Genomic DNA, 21,352 nt, shown 5'->3' with positions numbered 1-21,352 from the left:
TCTTCAGTATCATCACTCAGCCACTTTCATAGCCAAACTTCTAGAAAACCTATGTATGTTCTCTATAGTCTGTTGTTTTCCTTTCACTTATATGCCTTTTATAGACTGGCTTCCAGTCTCAGCAATGGCCTCTTAATAACCAAGTCAGTAACCTTTTCTTAATCCTTTTTTTTTCTTTTTTCTTTTTTTTTTTTTTTGACTTCTTTGTAGCATTTGACCCCTTTGACTACTCTTTTTCTCTCTGTCTCTGGATTTTTTGTGACATTTCTTTCTCTCCTACTTATATCTGTCTGTTCCTTCATGGTCCTTTTAGTTAGATTCTTATCTGTGTAATGCTTCCCATGAGTGTATCATAAGATTCTGTCCTAGGCCCTTTTTTTTTTTTTAAATACCCTCTTTCTCAGTAATCTCACCAACTTCTTTGAATTCACTTGTCATCTCTGCAGATAATTCCCAGATTTGTGTGTGTGTGTGTATATATATACATACATACATACATATATATATACACACACACACACACATATATATATATATATCTGTCTTTTCCCCTGAAATCTCTGTTTCTTTCAAGGGCATCACTATTTTTTTTTTTTTAATTTTTATTTTATTTTATTTTTTATTTTTTTTTTGCTGAGTCATTTGGGGTTAAGCGACTTGCCCAGAGTCAGACAGCTAAGATGTGTTAAGTGTCCGAGACCGAGACCAGATTTGAACTCAGGTCCTCCTGACTTCAGGGCTGGTGCTTTATCCACTATGCCACCTAGCTGCCCCGCAACACTATTCTTTCTATAACTCAGAGTGATTATTTTTCCTTCACTTTCATTCACTTCCTGTTAATTTTTAAGTCTTGTCTTTTCTTTCTTCACAAACACATCTGGAATAATGCAGTTTCTTCTCTTCACTCACACAATCACTTTCATGGTTTAGGTCCTTATAACCTCTTTCCTATACTATTGAAATAGCTTCTTGTTTCAGTAATCTGCCAATCTCAGGTCTCTCTCTTATATATACTTTTAAGTACAAGGATGGTGATGTCATTCTTCTACTTACTCATGAAGTTCTACTAGTTCCCTTTTACCTCTAGTATAAAACACAGATCCACTGGCATTTTAAAGTCTTCACAATCTGGCTTCAGCCATGTGGCTGAACATACATGGCATATTGTACATTATTCCCTTCGTGTATTTGATGTTCCAGCCAAACTAGACAACTAAGAACAAACATTCTATATCTCTGTTTTTGTATAAGCTTTCTCCTATACATGGAATAATGTACTGCCTTCTTACTCATAGAAGTCCCTAGCTTTGTTTGAAGGTCAGCTCAAGTGGCCTTTTTCATCCTCCCAGCTTTTTACTTTCTACTTCCCTTCCCAAAATTATTTTATTTATGTATTTTATTTATATTTATTTGATGTATATGTTTCTCCTAATAGAATGATAAATCCATGATTATTTAAATTTTTTCTTTGTATCCTTAGGCTTGACACATAGCAGTTGCATAGAAGTTGCTTAATAAATGATCATTGATTTTGTTATTAGCATTACTTCATAAAAGAATTATGCACATGTTATTAAATCAAAGCATTCTCACAGGATCTTTGAGAAAATAATATGTGATTAGAAAAACTTGTCTTTATTTTAATTCCATAGGTATAGCTAAACACTTCCGTTTTGGAAACCAGGAAGATGCCCATGAATTTCTTCGATACACTGTTGATGCAATGCAGAAAGCATGCCTGAATGGCAGCACTAAGTAAGTGCAAACTATGTAACAATGTTTTCTTCTATGTGTATCTCTATGTAAACTTTTTAATTTTTTTTTTGCCAATTTTTATTGAAAAACAAATAGTTTGCTTTACCTTTCAGCAATAATGTTTTTAACCTCTATGCTGATTGCTGAGATTACCTTCAAACTTCAAAATGATTAAGGAAAAGAATAGACCTCCAGTTGTCATCCCCCAAATAGGCATGTTGTTCTTTGGTGTAATTTAATGCTATAATATATAGTCAGAAATCAAAATTAATGAATTTCTGTAGTGCTTTTATTGACCATCTCATTATCATTTCAAATTAACAATTTTGCAGATTGAACTGGTTCTCCCTTTTAGTCATTTTTGCTGTTCTTCCAGTCTACCAAGACTAGAAAGAAACCTCAGTGTTATCTTGCTTTCCCTTTGTCCTATATATACAATGTCATGTTGGTCTTGGCCAATTCTTGTTATCATTTCTTTTGAAATATTAGTGATTCACTCTTTTCTTATTCATTGCTGCTGCCCAAGTCTGGATTCTTGTATCAGTTCTTACCTGTATTACTTTGATGGCTTTCTAGCTGCTTTCTAGGCCTCCAGTCTCCTCTCTAATCTATAATGTATCATTCCATTAGGCTAATTTTATTCATAATATCTCTCCCTGTTCAGGAGAGTTCAGCATTTAGTGTCTTCCTACGGCATGTAAAGACCAAAAATTCTTTGTGTTGCTTTAAAGTTTTTTCATTTTCTTCTTCAGTCCCATTTTGTACTATTTCTTAAGGCCTTTTCTTTGTGCCATGTGCATTTTTAGGCTTCTGGACCTTTGTGCATTCTTCTACCCAAAATGTCCTCTGTTCTCATCTTTGTCTAAGTTCTATTGCTCCTTTAAAAGGATCCATCTAAGATACTGCTTCTTTCTTAAATCTGCTTCAGCCTATTCTGATCTCTCCCATCTTTAAGTATCTTATTTTACATAATAGTCAGTATCACAGAGTTTAGCATTTACATGTTTTGTATTTTGTCTCCCCAGCTAAATTATAAGTACCTTGAATTCACTGAGAGAATTGATGTAGGACATCTGTATTATGTATGCATCCTGAATTTAGATGAATGCCTTTATAAATGAAAGTTAGGACCTCAAATTTTATATAGAATTGTAGTACATACTTGATTTCCATGTGATCTGTTCCATTCAAGGCAGATGGAAACACAGCTGATTTGTACTAAACACTATAAACTTCAGTAACTCGAACACAAAAGGAGTAGTAAGTTGTTGTCGAGTCATTTTTCAGTCATGTCCAATTCTTCATGACCCCATTTGGACTTATCTTGGCAAATAAATTAGAGTGGTCTGTCATTTACTTCTCCAGCTCTCATTTAGGCATACAGGGTAAGTTATTTGCCTGGTATCACACAGCTAGTCAGTATCTGAGGCTAGATTTGAACTTAACAAAGATGAGTCTTTCTGACTGCAGGCCTGGCACTCTTATCCATTGTGCCACCTTGTATAAAAGAACTTTCAGTAGTGTTGCTATTTGAACATGACTTAGTTAAAGAGGAGACTGGGATAGTGTGAAGGTTGGTGAGCCAAGAGTGAGAATGAGATATTAGAAGTAATATGTGTAATGGAAAAGGCATTCAGGTTCTGAACATTTTTATTCAAGGACAGCAGTGTAATAAAGGGGAAAGAGCAATTAATAGTTATTGTTAGTACAGCTATATAAAATATTTTTCATTGTTCAGGGCATCTGTATTTATGACTGATATCCATGTAATCTATGGATTCTGAATTCCTAGAAAACTTAATCTTGTCCCTTGACTTAGATAATTGAGTCCTAGTTATATACTTTAAATAGATATGACTTTCTTAGATCTAGCAAAACTTTTCTTATCTAAGATGATATAGCTGTTAAAAAAAATTCAATATACCTAATTTATTTTCAGATTGGACCGGCACTCCCAGGCTACCACACTTGTTTGTCAAATATTTGGAGGCTACCTGAGATCTCGAGGTATATTCCATTATTTTTCATGGGTTTAAATATTAATTTGATAATGAGATTGCATTTATGTTTAGCTTTATCTTACCATGATGATTGTATTTTGCTAAACCTTTTCATTTTTGTTTTAGTAAAGTGTATGAACTGCAAAGGAGTTTCTGATACCTTCGATCCATACCTTGATATTCCACTGGAAATAAAGGTAAATTAGGTTTTTGTCATAGTAGCCAAAAATAAAGAAACTTAGTAATGCCCATTGTAACTTTCCATTCAGCATAGTTCATTAAAAATCTAAACTAGATTTGTGCATAGTTGGTTTAGATTTAGGTTGCATATAAGTTATCAATCTAAGATGCTCAGAGTTAATGGAGTAGATAATAGTCTGTCCTAGGCAGCACATTTGCTATTTCTTTAGTACCACTTAGCACCTTTAGTAGTGCAACATAGAACAGTGATTTACAACTTAATGAGAAACAAAAAAAATCACATTTCATTAATGCATAATAACTGAATTCTTTCCTCTGCCTTCTGGTAGTATTCCATAGTATATCATTGGAAACCCACCATATTAGATAATTATCTCTGGGAGTCAAAAGAAGAGGGAATCATGTCAGTGCTAGATTGCAAATTCCTTGCCACATGGCATTGGTTATGTAATTTATTGATTCTGTTAGTGAGAGAATTCCCCTCTTCTTATGTCTGACTACTTAGATAGGTGATTGCCCATTTTTGCCCAGTGGTCTCTGGTGGGTGTTCAAAATTACATAATTACTCCTGGGTATATTGTTGCACTCGTTCAGAGTAAAAACTATAATATAATCTAGGGGTTGGATACACTGAAATGAAAAGTTGAATATTGTTTGGGAAAGCTCTATGAATTTTCAAATGTTTAGTGCAAATCTTTGCATGAGATTCTCAGCTGTGTTTGTCATAAAAGGCAAAGAGCTGGTTCTATTCTCTTTCCCTGAACCATGCTTCAGTTTAGTCTTCCTTAAAGCATAACTTTAATAATGTTAATCTCATCTCAGTCAGTCAATGGCTCTCCATTGCCTACCAGGTAAAAGGTATGGAGTTCTGGTTATGTTAACTCTCTCTCCAAAACAATCAATGGTTCCCCATTGTTTACCAAATAAAGGTATTACTCAGTTCAACATTCACAATCTTCTACATTATGGCCCCAGTCTATCTTTCTGTATTCTCTAGTGTTCTTTTATATCCAGTAAAATTGGAATTTTCACTGTTTCCTAAATATATCCCCTTGTTTTGAAATTTTTCTTTCCTCAAATATGAGGCTCCTGCTGTCTGTTACCCAATTCTTATTGAAATCATGGCAATCTTAGAAAGGCGTAATTTTACCTTTCTCTCAAACCTTTTCCTCATTTCTTTTCCCTACATTTTTGACAGCTATATACAATTTCTCCCTCTTAATTTTTTTTAATTTTTCTTATGATATTTATCTTATATTGTTTTTTAATATCATTCAAACTAGATTTATAAACTTTTTGAGGGTAGAGAGATCTTTTTTTTAGCTTTTAAACCCTCTGCCTCTTCTAGCACAGTGCTCAGTATATGATAGACATTCGATAAACATTTCTTAAATTGAGCTAAAAGAAATAATCACAAGTTTAGGCCATGGGCCTCAGTTGATATAGTTTACTTAGATACAAGTGTTTTTTTGTTTTTGGGTGTTTTTTTGTTTGTTTGTTTTTTATAGGTCCTCTTCCTGAAATATAGACATATATTTTACCTGATGCAACATTTGATTTTCCAAAAGGTATTCAGTGAGATCTATTATAGCCAGAATTTTTCCTCTTTGGTATACTTGCATTGGCCTCATTTGGAAAAGTATTAATTCAATTCAGCAAACATTTATTAAATGCCTACTATGTTCAAAGTGCTTTGATGTATAAAAGTAAAAAATACAAGTTTCTACCATCAAAGCAATTATGTTTTACTAAAGTCTGAAATAGGCTTGTTAGTGTCTTAAACTCCAAATTCAATTATTCTGTTTGTGAGCAAATCCCCTCTTTTTATGTTTGACTCCATAGATAAATACCACTTACTCCTCAAATCTCCATAGGTTATTGCCCTAATATCCAATGTTTTCTGGTGCCCAAAATTACATGACTACTACTGGGAATATTGTTGTACTCATTCAGAGTAAAAACTATAATCCAACTTATGGGTTGGAAAAATTGCTGAAATGATAGATGGGGGAGGGAACACACAGACTTTATGTGGTCTCTGATTTCAAAAAGTGAATAAAATAATGTGCAATATATGGAAATGAAAAAATTACAATCAGTGATAAAATTCAAAACATTCTTATTTGGTATAAAAGATTTTTTTTTTTTTTTGTGGATAGTAAGTAGTTTACATAAGTCTTCATGTTTTTCAGTCTCTGTGTTACAATACTTCAAAGATTTGTGATTTCTTCATTGTGGATAATTTTATTAACCCATATCAGAACTCCTTTATATTTGTAGATATTCTCATTGTTTTTGCCAAAATGTTTTTATTAAAGCTTTTTATTTTCAAAACATATGCATAGATAATTTTCAACATTCACCATTGCAAACCCTTGCGTTCCAATTTTTTTTCCCTTCCTGCTCTCCATCCCCTCCTTTAGATGGCAAATAATCCAGTATATGTTAAACGTGCAATTCTTCTATGCATATTTCCATAATTGTCATGCTGCAGAAGAAAAATCAGATCAAAAAGGAAAAAAATTAAAGCAAAATGCAAGCAAACAACAACAAAAAAGTGAAAATACAATATTGTGATCCACATTCAGTCTCCACAGTCCTTTCTCTGGGTGCAGACAGCTCTCTTCATCACAAGTTGTAGATATCTCAAGAGTAGTTGTGACTGAAAAACTTATCATCAGCCTAATAATGATGAGCTTCTTATCATCACCATATATCAAGAGTAATTGTCAGAAATCAGATAGACATACAGTCCATCACTGAGCTATACTTAAAATTTTACCAGAGTGGGGTTTGCTAAAGCTCTACTGGCATAGTCTTTGAAAAACCAAGGTCACTTTTATGGCAAGTCAAGAGAAGGATTTAAGGTTGTTGGGTGTTTATAGCCCTATTATAATTGTTTTATAGTGGTGTTTGAAATAAAATATTATACTGTCTTTTTCACTTCTAGGCTGCCCAGAGTGTCAACAAAGCCTTGGAACAATTTGTGAAGCCTGAGCAATTAGATGGAGAAAATTCCTATAAATGTAGCAAGTAAGATGAACATTGTCGTCTGATTTTGGTTTCCTAAAGCAGCTATTTTTAAAAAGGGGTGGGGGTAGGAAGGGGAGCCAAGGAGATAGCAGCAATTTTTCACCCACATACTTACTGTCTTGTCTTTTCTTTCTTTTTTTTTTTTTCCCCCCAGTAAGTTTTACTGATGCCTTTTGTTTTTACATCATTGTCATTCCTGGATAGTCACCTTGATGAAAATATAACTAGCAGCAAAAAGATTTACCCAGACAACTTTCTGTGATAGACCACATCTTCCCACACAGCTGACAAAGATGTGTAGAGAATGATCCCATTGTTTGTAGATATGTTTATTATATTATCAATTAGACAGCAATTTCAGTGATGCCCATTGCTTTTCAATGCTGCAGAATTCCATTTTAAACACCTATATTCTCTCCCTATCTCCTCCTTGCTATTGTCTCTTTAGAGTTGGTATGTAATGTCAGTAGGTGCCACACTGACATACAATATATTATAGTTTTAAAAATTCTCTTTCAGACTTCCGGTTATATAAACTAAACCATTTCTTGACCTTATTAATTTGATTGAGTTTAATGTAGAAGAGAGACAGGAGACTGTAGTCAACCTGTTTTAGATTAGCCAGTTATTTGATTATTTGTCTTCATAGGATAAAATGAAACTTTAAAAATTCTCCTCTCAAAGGGTGTTTTCAGTACCTATAAAAGTTATAGTCAATCAGTTCAACCACAGATAACTTTAAACAGTCCAATAAATATTCTCATCAACCAAGGCATAAAATTGTGAGATATATGTTTATGAAAGCTGTCTACCAGTGTAAAAGTCCAAATAGAAAAATTTCTCATTATTGGCTGGGTTCTCTAGATTTACCTGTTTACTGATGACACTGTGCTGATTGAATTGAGCCTGAAATACTATTGGCCTAATCAGTGAAGGTCATAGTTACTCAAAAGAAATCAGTCCACACTGGTAAAACAAAATAAATAAAAAATATATATTGCCTAGATTACTAAATACAGTTATATTGCCAACTAATTGAGAAAGTCTGTGTGTTTAGTAATCATATAGCAATTTCAGTGATTCTCATTGCTTTTCACTGCTGCAAAATTCCATTTAAACATGTATATTCTCTCTATCCCCTTCTTGCTATTGTCTAGAGCTGGGATGTAATATGCACTTTATCAGTAAGTGCCACTCTGTGACATATAATATGTTATAGCCTAAAAATTCTGTTTCAGACTTCCAGTTAAATAAACAAAACCTTTTATTGACCTTATTAATTTGAGTTTAATGTAGAAGAGAGAAGGAAGACTATAGTCAACCTGTTTTAATCAGTCACTTGTCTGATTTCCATCTACTCAGAATTAGAACCTATGTTTTGTTTTCCCTTCCATCTTTCATTAGAAGAGAGATCTTGTTTTCTTTTTTCTTTTTGGCACTGCTTTTCTTGGCTATTGTATAGATTTTTCCAAGACAATTTTAATAAGACTTAAGATCAGTAGACATTTTTATTCTAGCATTTACAGCCAGTGTTTTGACTTGAATTGCATTATTTTCCCCCAAAAAATGTTTTTAAAAATGTATATACTTGCTTTCTATTGCTTTGTTTATTTTTATCTTGCTCCTGGTCTGAGGATTTCAACAACATGTCTTGTTAGTTAATAATATTTCAATAACATGTGCATCTCAATCCTGTAGTAATGATTTTTTCATAGTGTTGAGTTACAGTCATTATTTTTAAAAAATGAATCTTTAAATGGAAATTGTGGTTACAATGAAAATGATGCTCCAATAATTGGGGCGCTTCTTTATTTGTGATACTTATATAAATGATAACAAATTGAGTACTGCTGAATATACATATAATTCAAATTTATATAGTATTTTAGGGATTACAAAACCATTTACTGAGAATAATTATGTAAGGTTGATAGTGGATATATTCTCCTCGTTTTATAGCTGAGGAAAATGGGATTCCGAGATTAAATAACTTAAATATGGTCACATACCTAATAAGAAACAGAAGTAGAATTTGAACCCAAGCAGGCCTCTTGATTTCAGATGCATTGTTCCCCTAACTGTAATACAGTGAATACTAAGTTTACTTGATTTGATTACTTACTATAGGGATTTTATTAAAAATAAAACAACTTATTATAAGGATTTTTTTTTAATTTAAACTTTCTATTTTGTTACAAGTTATAAAAAATATTGCAGTCCCTGCTGTTAGTTTTAGAAAACATGTAAAAAAATTTTTTTTGATATATCAGTTACATCTACACAAATTGGCCAAGATCTGAGTATTTCAATTTTTTAAATTTGCTAAAATCACAGAGCTGAGCTGGTCCCAGAATTGAACAGAAGAAACAGAGAAGAGTTTTGCCTTTGGGAAATTGGGTAGTGTTTTTAAAGACCCCCACCAAGGATCTCCTTTGAATAAAGACTCATTTTTTTTTAACAGTATTCTTCTAGTAATGCTTTATGGCTTCAAATCATAAAGCATCAGTCTTTGAAAATTAAAGTTGTGTTACCCAGTGGTAGTGAAGTGGTACCTGGTGAGCATAAATAAGTTGCATCATATTTTCTACAAAAACTTGGGCAGAACAAATGATGTAAAGGATGTCTTCAGAGAAAGATATATGACTAGAAAAGATATATGACTAGAAAAGGCTAGTTTTATGGTGAGAGTGAAGAACAATTGATAGATTGCACATGTGAAGATCTATGGGGTGTGAAATGTCAGACCTGAAAGAGGGCCTTTTAAAGAATTTTGGGAGGAAATGGACAAGAATTGTACAGAATAAGGGGAAGGGAATAGCTTGTGATCTGTATCACTGCAGGCACTGCCCACATTGATGGAGGCAATAAGTTCTAAGAAGTGCTGATAAAAAATCTAAAGGGCTCTACTAAATGCTCATGTCAGAAAATCATTCTGAAAAGTTTCAAGTTTAATTTCATTATGATTTTGTCTGTTTTAGGGTTCATCGTAAACTCTGAGCTTTGTCTCTCACTGCACTGAACTCTAAACTTCTTTTGGAAACTAATTTGGGATGTTTGAAGAGAATATTAGCCATATCTTTTGAGCAAGTAAGAACATGAAGTACCAAAGAAAACATTCATCTCAAGTGTAACCAACTGTTTGTGCTTCTTTTAAGGTGTAAAAAGATGGTTCCAGCTTCAAAGAGGTTTACTATACATAGATCATCTAATGTTCTTACCTTATCTTTGAAACGTTTTGCAAATTTCAGTGGTGGAAAAATTGCCAAGGTATGTAGAACATATTTCCTATCTTTATGTTGAAATTTTTCAGATCCTAAGTATTAGCACTTCGTAAGTAGCTCTAAACTAACAGTAATGTGTAACTAAATTGTTTTGTGTCTTGATTTTTCTGTGTCCTTTCTTTGTCCCTAAAGTGTAGGGGATTCATTGCAGCCTACTTGGAGACAGAATAAAGAGTATTAAAGAAACAGTAATAGCAATAATAGTAATAATAATTTAAGTTTTTCAAAGTGCTTTATAAATTTATTACATTTGATCCTCACAACAACCCTGGGAGGTAGGTGCTATTATTACCCCATTTTGCTGATAAAGAAATTGAGGAAGAGAGAAGTTATGTAACTTGCCCAGGGTTATATGGCCGCATAAGTGTCTGAAGCTGGAATTGAGTCCAGGTCCCATGTTCTATCTACAATGCCAGTTAGCTATTTTTCTTTTAGCACACACTTTAGATAATTACTTATTCAGAGAATGCCATAGTTGGTTAACTTGATTATTCCATGATTTCTTATGGTAGTGCTAATACATATCATTATGTTTCAGCCTATAGTTAGGTCTCCATAATACATAGTAATGAGAAGACAGGGAGAACTTGGATAAGTGAAATTCACAGGAAATGTGCATACTTAATTAAGTCTACTTCCCTTCCAAAGTCTTTTTAACTTGAGTTTCTCAATAGTAGCAATTTTGACTGATTTAAGTTTCACTTTCTTTCCCTTCTCCTTCCCACCCCTCTGGTGGACGTGCTAAGGAGCAATAAAGTGATCAAAAGGTAGGCAGCAGGAGGGAGAAGGAAAATGATTAGTTTATGAATAATCAAGAATTTATTGCGATTGTTATCTAATTTCTGACCACCTGCTTCTTAGGAGACGAAAACACAAGAATTTTCATCATGACTATAAGATTGCTCTTCAGAGAATTCATTTAATCTCAATGAAAATTTAAAAAGGGGGGGTATAAATACCGTAGGATTATATTTTCACATAGATCTGCATAAACTCAGAAGTCAAATCATGTTCTAGAAATACAATTACATTTATTAAACCCTGGATATAACAACATAAACTATAAGGGAAGTGTCACTCTTCAACCTCTACTTTAAAGCTGTGGAAGGGTTTCACTGTATTTTTAATTGAGAGAGTTGGAAGAGTCATTCTTTGATATTGTTCTAAAGCTGTTAAGTAAAATGTGCATTCAGAAATGACTTTGTTTTTTTCTTCCTACTTTTATTTAGGATGTGAAATATCCTGAGTATCTCGATATTCGACCGTATATGTCTCAACCTAATGGAGAACCAATTATTTATGTTCTATATGCAGTGTTAGTGCATACTGGTTTTAGCTGTCATGCTGGTCATTACTACTGTTACATAAAGGTGAGTTCTTAAACCTTTGAATTTAACCATTAAAAAAAAAATTGCAGTACTATTAAAGAACTTTATAGTTTTTTCTTCCCTTCTGACTCTGTTTACTTTATAGTTATCTTGTCTGTGGTATTTAATTCCTGTCCAGTTATAGCCACTGTAAAGATTCCATTCTTTTTCTTTTGCAGGCTAGTAATGGACAGTGGTACCAGATGAATGATTCCATTGTTTCTACCAGTGATATCAGATCAGTGCTTAACCAGCAAGCCTATGTCCTCTTTTATATCAGGTACTATGATTATACACAACATTTTTGTTTATCAACCCACTGAAATAAATGATTTTAAAATATTGAATTTTTTGCTAGCAGATACAAGGCTGAAATAAGGTTATCAGAATTTTTTGTCTTTTAGTAGAATCAACTGATGAATAATTTAGAAGATTGCCATACTCTACCTTTGAGCCAGGTTTCTGATATACAAATTGAATAGTTATGCATAGTTTCTTTCCAAGGAGAAGCTCTAAAAGCTCTAGTGTTCATGGCAGTGTAATATAAACAGTCTCCCTGTTTCATTTCTAGATCCCATGATGTAAAAAATGGAGGTGAACATACTCATTCCATTCATACTCCAGGACAGTCTTCTCCTCGACCAGTGATCAATCAGCGGGTAGTCAATAATAAACAGACTGTGTCAGGTTTTATTGGACCACAACTTCCTCCTCATATGATAAAGGTAACATTTTATAGGTAGAGTACAAACTCCTTGCTGTTAATTTGTTAATTTATAGAACTGAACTAGATGGCCAATGAGATCTCTTTCAGTTATGGAAAAAAAAAAAAAAGTTTTTGCTATAATAGGGGAACACAATTTATCCATCTCATACCTGAGTGGCATTTCCTCAGTTTGACAGGATAGTGATATGATTAAGTGAATTAGTAAAACTAAGTTACTTGAAGAAGGAAAGGGCCCTTTAGGAACTCTTCCAAAAAATATAAATATGGCCCAAATGTCAGGAAGCATTTCCTCCTTCTTGTCAAAGTTGAGAACTTGCCTAATGAACATTAAAAATATATATATAGGCAAGTTCTCTTTTGCTCTCTCTCTGTAAATATGAGTGTGTGTAAACATATATAAATGTATACACACACACACACACACACACACACACACACACACACACACACACACATGAACAAAACAAAAAACCAAAAAAAAGTTTGATTTTTAAAAGTTTTTCATAGCTGGTTCCCCAATAAAAAATCCATTTATCCAAAGGAAGCAAATGTATTTTGTCATTGTAAGTATATGTGTTTGGGTGGTGTGGAGAGAGGAAAAAAGGTAAAAAGGAAGAGTGAAGAAAGGGAAATTAGATGGGAGGAGGGAAATTAAAGGGGAAGAGATGGAAAAGAAGATATGTTATCTGTTAAGCTTCTGTTTAGTTTTTTAAAAGTATGTATAATCAAAAAGTAAATGGATACAACTTTGGGTGTATGTGTGTGGGGGGGGGGAGAAGAGAAGAGAGAAATACTCAGTTGTATATGATAATTTGCTTGCAGAATTCTAATCACTTAAATGGGACCGGACCATTGAAAGAAACTCCAAGCTGTTCTGTGGCAAGTGCTAGTAATTCTAATTTAAACAGAACAAGTCCTGCTCCTGCTTCAACTTCTATTCAAAACTGGACAGTTAACAGACCCTCAATTATTCCTGAGCCTCCTAAGAAGCAAAAAATCACTATCAGTATTCATAATAAGTTGCCTGTTCGACAAGGTCAGTCCCAACCTAATCTTCATAATAGTTCTTTAGAAAACCTCAGTAAGTCCATTCCCTCATCTACCATTACTAATTCTTCTGCATTACAATCTACCTCAAATGCATCGACAATGTCAGTTGCTACTAAAGTATCAAAACAGATCACACCTAGTGAATCTTGTTCCAAGCCAGTAATGAATGGCAAATCCAAGCTCACCTCCAGTGTGCTAGTCCCTTATGGTGCAGAGTCTTCAGAAGAATCTGATGAGGAGTCAAAGGGACTGGGTAAGGAGAATGGCCATGCAAAACCTCTTAATGGACTTCTGACTGGAAATGGAATCGGTATACTCCCAAATGCTTGTTCTTCCTGTCAAGATGCTGAAGATGATGAGGCTTCTCATCCTGAACTGCCAGAAACTGTGACAGTAAATGGTGCTAATAGTATAGAGAATAGTGAACCTAAAGAAAATGGACTGTCATTTGATGATCCCACTTGCCAAGTCAAGCCTGCTAAACATTCAGAAAATCCCTTTTCTAAGACAAATGGATTACATGGAAAGGTGAGCATGCCTCATCAGTTTACACATTTATTGGGGTGGCTTTTAACAGTATGGTAATTCAGCCATCCACAAAGTTGAAAAGGATTGTATCACTGGTATATTTAAAGAGATATTTTGCTTTTTATTTTAGTTGATGCCTACTCCTTTGCCTCCACTCCCAGAAGACAGAATTGTAGAGTCTTTCAGATTCAACAACAAATTAAAAAGTTTGACTGATGATATAAGGTAACACAAGAATAAGTAATCTGAGTGAAAGTCTTTTATCATGAATCCCATTGGCTACTAAAGCTCTGTGTAATTAAACAAAATGTTAGTAGTCTTTTTTTCACTTAATATTGCTGTACTAGAGCATTTTAACTGAGATGCATGTGATTTCCTGAAATAACCTTTTAATATCTTAGAATTATTTAGAAATTTTTAAAAAAATGTTAATATATGAGTCTGATAGTCCATTTAAGTTAGACTTGTTCAGGCTAACGTGAACTTTCTTCAAATATCTTCCTCTTTTTAGTTGTAAATTGTGGTTGATGTCCTTGTTTGGAGATTATAACTTCATAGTATGTTATTAATAATAATAGTATATTTATATACTTAAGTACCATATTTGCTTGTATAACTTGGTGAGATATTTTTACTCTGAACTGTGGGGACAAGAGTGTGAAGGGAAGCATCTGCAACCTGTTACCCGTCATTAATCTTTGAAATTTTCCCTGCCATTTGAGATTTTCCTGCCTATGTTAACTGCCAAAGAGTTTACCCAGCAGTCAGTGGCAGAAATATTGGCACTCTCATTACCAGGTTAGTCATATGGTGATGAATTTTTCAGCCACAGCCAAATCTTAAAGATTATCTTAGTCACAGAAATGTGTAGTTTGTCACTAGAGCCTGTACTACACTGACAAAGGATAGATCCTTGAAGTGTTCAAATATAGATATCCTAAAACTTCTTTTCAGTAATTCCTTACTCTACTTGGTGATTAAAAGGCAATGATTTTTAGAGTAGCCTTTCAAACTTAAGCAATTTTGATCCAAGGGAAAAGGTATAGGAAGCTGCTATAGCTGTAATTCATTGCTCTATTGTTTACACCTGTGCTGGAGAGTTACAGAGGACAAGGAAGCCTCGTGAGAGAAGTGGTTGAGCCATAAATGAGAAGTGAATCTTATTTTTTATTGTTCTTTTGTTTGTTTTCTTACATATTTTCTAGTTTCATTTTTTAAAAGTTATACATGTACAGTCACATTAAACATTTCCACATTACTCATGTTGTGGAAGAAGAATCGGAACAAAAGGGGAAAAAAAACCACGAGACAGGAAAAAAAAAAATAATATCCTTTGATCTGCATTCAAACTCCATAGTTCTTTCTCTGGATATGGATAACATTTTCCATTATGAGTCATTTAGATTATTGTATTGCTGAGAAGAACAAAGTCTGTCAAAATTGATCATTCACAGTGTTGCTGTTGAAAAGTAAATCTTGGGGGGCAGCTAGGTGGTGCAGTGGATAGACATTTTTTTTTAAAATTATACTGGGAGGACCAATGCCTAGGCCAAAAGAAGTTCCAAATTCTAGGGGCTAATAGAATTAGTTGGTGCTCTGGGGCAACCTAAGGCTTTCTTTTACACTGAGTTTTGATACTGGTAGAGTAGAACTTCATAAAAGTTTGAGTTACAAGTAAAAAAAATAAATAAATAAAAAATCAACCAGTTAAATGAAGAACTGTTAAACTTGAGCAAAGATGAACTCCTTAGGCTTGAGACTGATAAATTTTATATACGTCGAAAAAGAGAAGACATTGTAATCAATCAAGTTAACAGATATAGCAGAAGAAAAAGAAAAAAAAAAAAAAAAAAGCCAAGGACAGTTGTTAATCCTCCCTTCCACCTCTACAGCAGGGGTATGGCAGAAAAAACACTGGAGCTAAAATTAGGAGATTCAGAATCCTGATCAACTTTTAGCTGTGTGACCTTAAGCCAGTCACTTGGCCCTTTGGGGTTTCTTTTTTCTCGTTTCTATTATATCGAAGTCAATTTGAGAAGAGTCAAAAAAAATTGGTTCTAGGGTTCCTTCCAAACCTTATATTCTATGATTTTTAATTTTACTTTGGATAAATATAGTATATATACCAGAAAGTTGAGACTAAATTTTAGAACTCTGATGTTCAACAAGAATTCTGGCAAATATTAAATTGTTTCTAAGGAGAGATTGAGTCCAAAATAAAAAGGGGCCATTTAATAGTGTCCAACAAAGATAATACGATCATGAATTAAGGCAAAAATTCTTGCTGTACTTTCTGGATGATTGTGGGGGTATTTTGGGCAAAATGATAATGTATTTCATCAGTAAAGAAATAGAATATTTCTATTGAAAATAGCCAATATTAGAGAAAAAACTTGAGATCTGAAGATCGTATTCTTTATATGCTCTTCTAGTCAGTTTTATGTCATCTCCCTCAATGAACACAATTCATTCTTCCTGAAAGGATCTGTGAATGAAAACAGCTGATTCATTTTTTCTTTTAAGATGTTTAGAGAGACAGATTGGAAGTATAATTGGGGAAGTAAGATTGGTGGAGAACAAAGTGAAAATGTATGTTCATTCTTGGACAGAATGGTGAGGGAAACTTGAAATTATATTTTATAAAGAACAGCTGAAAGAGTTGAGAGGTATTTAGCTTATAGAAGAGAGGACTTAGAGAAGTGATGTTATCTCTTTTCAAAAATTTAATAGGCTGGTTGTAGACATATCTTGTATAATTTTTCCTCCCCAGGATTACTGGGTAGAAACTATATATAGTTCACTCAAGCAAAGAACTTACTAACAATTTAATATGTTGAAAAACATAATGAGTAGTCTCTGAAACTGGAACTGTTCCAAAAAAAGCTAGATGATCACTTGTTGGGATGTTGTATAGGAATTCATTCAAAAGGGATGGGGTTTGAATAGATGACTTCCAACATCTCTTCTCCCTCTTTGCTACATTGATTCCAATTCCAGTCTGCTTTGTTTGTAGATTGAGTTCTGTAAGTGTTTTTCCCCTTTAGCTAATATATCCTTTCAATAATTCTTTTGTCAGCTAAAGTATTTATAAGCCACTTCTCTCACTCAAATACATCTTTTAATATTGCTAAGTGATTCTAACACCATTCAGTGTTTTATTGTTGCAAGTTAATGTTTTAGGATTTCATTTTAGGCTACCAAACATGATGTCACGATTATGAAATGATATTGTTCATTTTTCCCCCCCAAAAAAACTAGAAATGTTACTAGGAGCATTCACTGTAAATTTTAGGACAGTCACATATTCTTTGACCTTGTAACGTATTATTTTGTAATGATGACTTTCCTTTCACTCAACTCCAGACCTGTATCCCCAGAGGATATCTCAGAATATAACATAGCTCGGAATAACAGTCCTAGAATATGGCACAATAAGGGCAAGAACTCACCTGAGCTCTCCCAAATTCACTTCCAAATATCTTTGAAATAATGCCTAAAGTTGAATTCTGGAACAGCAGAACCAAAATCAGGATGAAAAAAATTTTCCACCCCAAGAAAACATAGGTGGTCAGCAGCAATGGTCTGTTTTACATATAGCACAAGCTGCACTCCAGCAAGCCATCACTGGGCCTTAGGAGGCCTGCGCCAAGTGATAGTAACAGCTTTAGTTTTTAGCCTTATAGATGGTAAAAGGGTTAGACAACTAGTCTGGGTGCCAGGACCCTTTTGTGTTGCCCAAACACAATTCTGGAAAAGAGCACTAGTGCTTGCAGTCCCAAAGGAGCTGGGACCCTGGTTATAAAATCTTTAGGGCAGGGAAAAGTACTTGTTGTTAATCATGAGGAAGTAGAGGCCCTAGTTTCACGTCCAAAGCAGAAAGGAACACTGATGCTTGCAGCTGCAGAAGGGAAGGAGCCAGAGTCACAATTCCAGGGTCATAAGAAGGAAAAGCATTTATAGCTCAGGTCACAACTCCACGGTGTAGAAGAGTTTAATCAATGTAAAAATCATTTGTCTTACCAAGGAAACAAGAAAAGACCAAAAATATCCTTGCAGCAAACATTTAATTTTTTTGCCAAGCATGCAACAATCAACTGCAATAAAAGAATATAAACTGATTTGTAAAGAGGACAGTGGAAGATTATGTCTCATAAAACAGCAAGAAGTAATAGAAGAAAAATATTTACATTTAAGAATTAATTTTTATGCATGATGATCCATATCAGATGGATAATGGAAAAGATCAATCAAGATTTCTGTAACAAACTTATTTACCTTCACCAGTGCCATATTCTAGGACTGTTACTTACTAATATCTTACTCTTGAGTGTATTACTTAAAGAAGGTGAAATGACATTTAAAAAAAAAAAAGATAGGGAGGGCAGCTGGACTAAACCAAGTTTACAAAGTGGAAGTATATTTTAGAGATGATACAGTTTTGAAGGAATCAAGAGATTGATGTTCCAGATATCTGAGAGAAGTGCTTAGAAAAAAATTGTAGACCTTATTATTGACTGAAAATAGCATTTATTGACTAACTCTTATGGCCATATTCCTAATTTTACAAAACTTTTATGAAAATAATCTCTATACACCAAAGACAGGTACAATTAACATATGAAAAGTAAATGGGCTCTAGCAAACAACATTCTATAGCAGAACATATGATTGAAAAGTACATCAAATCCTCCTGTGTTTACTGTTTGACTGTAAAACTATAAAACTGATTTTAATCAGAGCAAAGTCACCTTAAAGGCTCCTCTTGAAAGGTATCTTTCATGTATCTATCAAAATGTCATATGAGAGTCTTTAAAATAAAAGACAACTTTTGTTTATTGACTTTCAATTAATATTATTAAGTGTGATATAAAGTAAGAAGATATACTTTCCAAAAAAGTTTATCATCCTCATGGATGCAAATAGAGTCTAAGGTCCTCCAAATTCTCCTGTTCATGGATGACATTGTACTCATTATAGCAATCCTTGGCACATTGTAAAGCCTCATAAATGAAACAATCACTCAGTAGAATTCATATTATCTATACACTTAGGAAATATCAAGTGAATAGAGAATTGCCTGTTGACTAGACTATGATATACAGTTGGATGGCTGACTCATAGAACTGTGGATGGATAATGAGCTGGACCCAGAATTGAACAGGAGGAGGTAAATGGGTTGGATTGCCTTTGGGAAATTGTACAGGGTTTTTCATCACTCCAAGCTTTCCCCTGAAACTAAGGCTAATCTTTTAAGACCTATCTGTATAAGAATAAGTCTTGAAATAACACTCTTTGAAGACTTAAAGTTATGAATTGTTCAAAGAGTATCGCAAAGATACATGGTGAATGTAAGTAGGCTGAAATACATTGTTAACAAAGAACTGGGTAGAATAAGTTGCTAAAAAAAAAGATTATCAGAGAAATGTCTAATTTAAGAGAAGCTTGGTTGATACTTAAGACATAAGATCAAGAGACCTAGAGTTAGGTTAGAGTTAGAATTAGGTTCCGAACACATTGGATGGACTTTTTGTGAAGGGTTTATGGGGAGAACACACACAGGATTTATAGGTTGAAAAGATGTGTTTAGCTTTTGGTCTAATATTAGAAGGAGCACCCATATTGGTGAGGTTTATGATTGCTTTGTAATTGTAATGTTAAATGTGTAGCTGCCGCCAGACATCTCTCTAACACTGTAAATTATTGAGGAGTTGATGGATCCACATCAATGGAAAGTTATTCTTTATCGGGAGCTTTCTATAATAGTGAAATCACAGGTTCAGCCCAAAGGAGTATTCTTGCTACTCCAGGAATAAGAAGATGGTGATTTGTTCAGAAACCCCTTGAAGTCCGAAATCTAGCAAGAATGGAAACCTAGTGCTAGGTAATATTGTTGAGCCAATTTTTAGCAACAGTAAAGGTACAGAAACCTCAAGGTTAGTTCTCTTCTAGGGACTCCATGGTTTTTAAAAAAAAAAAAAAATTCTTATGGCATTAGGTGGAATAGCTTCCATAATACTTGAAGGAATGTTAGAAAATCAGCATTGCCTCTCTGTTGATCAGGCTCAAGGATGGGGGGTGAGCACTGGCTCCAAAATTGATTTGCCCATTGTAGGAGCTGCCTATTCCTAATTCTAGCTATCCCTCATCTTATTGGGGTTGGAGGGAGGGTATTAGAAGATTAGTCTACTGGGCTGGAATGTTTCTGGAGACTATACTGAGATGGTTGTCCCTACCTCAAGGACTGTGGCACTTTAGAACTTGGACTTTAAACTTCAGTTTTCACAGAAGATGCAGAGATATAAAAAAGTAGGGAAGTAATATTTACGACTCATGTACCTCTTTTATGTAGCCATGTTTGGTCTCACTTGTAGAATTGTCTGTGTTTTTTCCTTTCCTCAAATCTTCCCAGATTACTCACCTTATTTGTTCTTTGCAGTCTTTCCTCCTTAGGTGGTAGTATTTGTGAATATGCTTTGTGCCTTTTGAGAACTTAAATTATTTCATAGTAGGAGATATATTTCCCTTTGAGACATAGGATCTCATACAGTGCTTTGCATATGATAAATTTGTAATAACTGTCTTTTGAATTGAACATTGTACTTTTTTTAGGGAGTAGGATGAATGTGCCTTTTAGCAATTCTGTTTATGTGGTTGATTTTCTAAGTTTCAAGTAAACTAAGTAAAGTAGAAACAAGAGTTGAAAAATCTGGAGTTTAGTTCCAGGTCTTCCACTGATTACTAGCCATATGATAAAGGAAAGTCACTTAGCCTCCTTAAGCTTCAGTTTTCTTGCCTATAATTGAGAATAATAGTATTTGCCCTGACTGCTTTGCTGAGTTTTTGTGATAATCAGTCAATAAAATGTGTGTATGTATAAATGCTTTATTTTTTTAATTAATTTTATAATTATACATTTTTGACAGTACATATGCATGAGTAATTTTTATAACATTATCCCTTGTATTCAATAAATGCTTTATTAATTGTAAAAAAAAACAACCAAACTTCATATATAAGGTAGTATCATAAATATTGAAATAATGTAGTCAGAATTATTAAATTTCAGTGGTGCTTAATGTGCAGCAAACTCAGTCATGAAAACTGTATATGTAAATTTTACTTGTGATGCCATGGAAAAAAATATGAATTTTATACTTTCTTGGGCTGTGTTTAACTTAGGAATCTTTAAAAAATATACTAAAGGGGGGCAGCTAGGTGGCGCAGTGGATAGAGCATCAGCCCTGAAGTCAGGAGGACCTGAGTTCAAATGTGACCTCAGACATTTAACACCTCCTAATTGTGTGACCCTGGGCAAGTCACTTAACCCCAATTGCCTGGGGGGGAGAGAGGAGAAAAATATACTAAAAGAAAATGAATTGTAAAGAGCATGTCTTGTCTAGATAATATTCT

General features: G+C 33.9%; 1 protein-coding gene across 6 annotated transcripts in view; it reads left to right on the top strand.

Annotated features, from left to right (window-relative positions):
- USP42 (ubiquitin specific peptidase 42) overlaps positions 1–21,352 on the top strand; it is a 114,383-nt gene that overhangs the window by 81,769 nt on the left and 11,262 nt on the right. For all 6 annotated transcript variants that reach the window (XM_074281052.1, XM_074281049.1, XM_074281047.1 and 3 more), the window contains 10 exons: positions 1,653–1,755; positions 3,695–3,762; positions 3,882–3,952; positions 6,907–6,989; positions 10,145–10,256; positions 11,500–11,640; positions 11,817–11,917; positions 12,209–12,362; positions 13,187–13,942; positions 14,073–14,167. In XM_074281052.1, coding sequence (XP_074137153.1) covers positions 1,653–1,755; positions 3,695–3,762; positions 3,882–3,952; positions 6,907–6,989; positions 10,145–10,256; positions 11,500–11,640; positions 11,817–11,917; positions 12,209–12,362; positions 13,187–13,942; positions 14,073–14,167 — 1,684 coding nt within the window. The remainder of the gene's footprint in view (positions 1–1,652; positions 1,756–3,694; positions 3,763–3,881; positions 3,953–6,906; positions 6,990–10,144; positions 10,257–11,499; positions 11,641–11,816; positions 11,918–12,208; positions 12,363–13,186; positions 13,943–14,072; positions 14,168–21,352) is intronic.

The sequence above is a fragment of the Sminthopsis crassicaudata genome, chromosome 1, assembly GCF_048593235.1.
Source record: "Sminthopsis crassicaudata isolate SCR6 chromosome 1, ASM4859323v1, whole genome shotgun sequence".
NCBI lineage: Eukaryota > Metazoa > Chordata > Mammalia > Dasyuromorphia > Dasyuridae > Sminthopsis > Sminthopsis crassicaudata.
The sequence above is the reverse complement of the archived record's forward strand: the minus strand, read 5'-3'. Positions and strand labels throughout refer to the sequence as shown.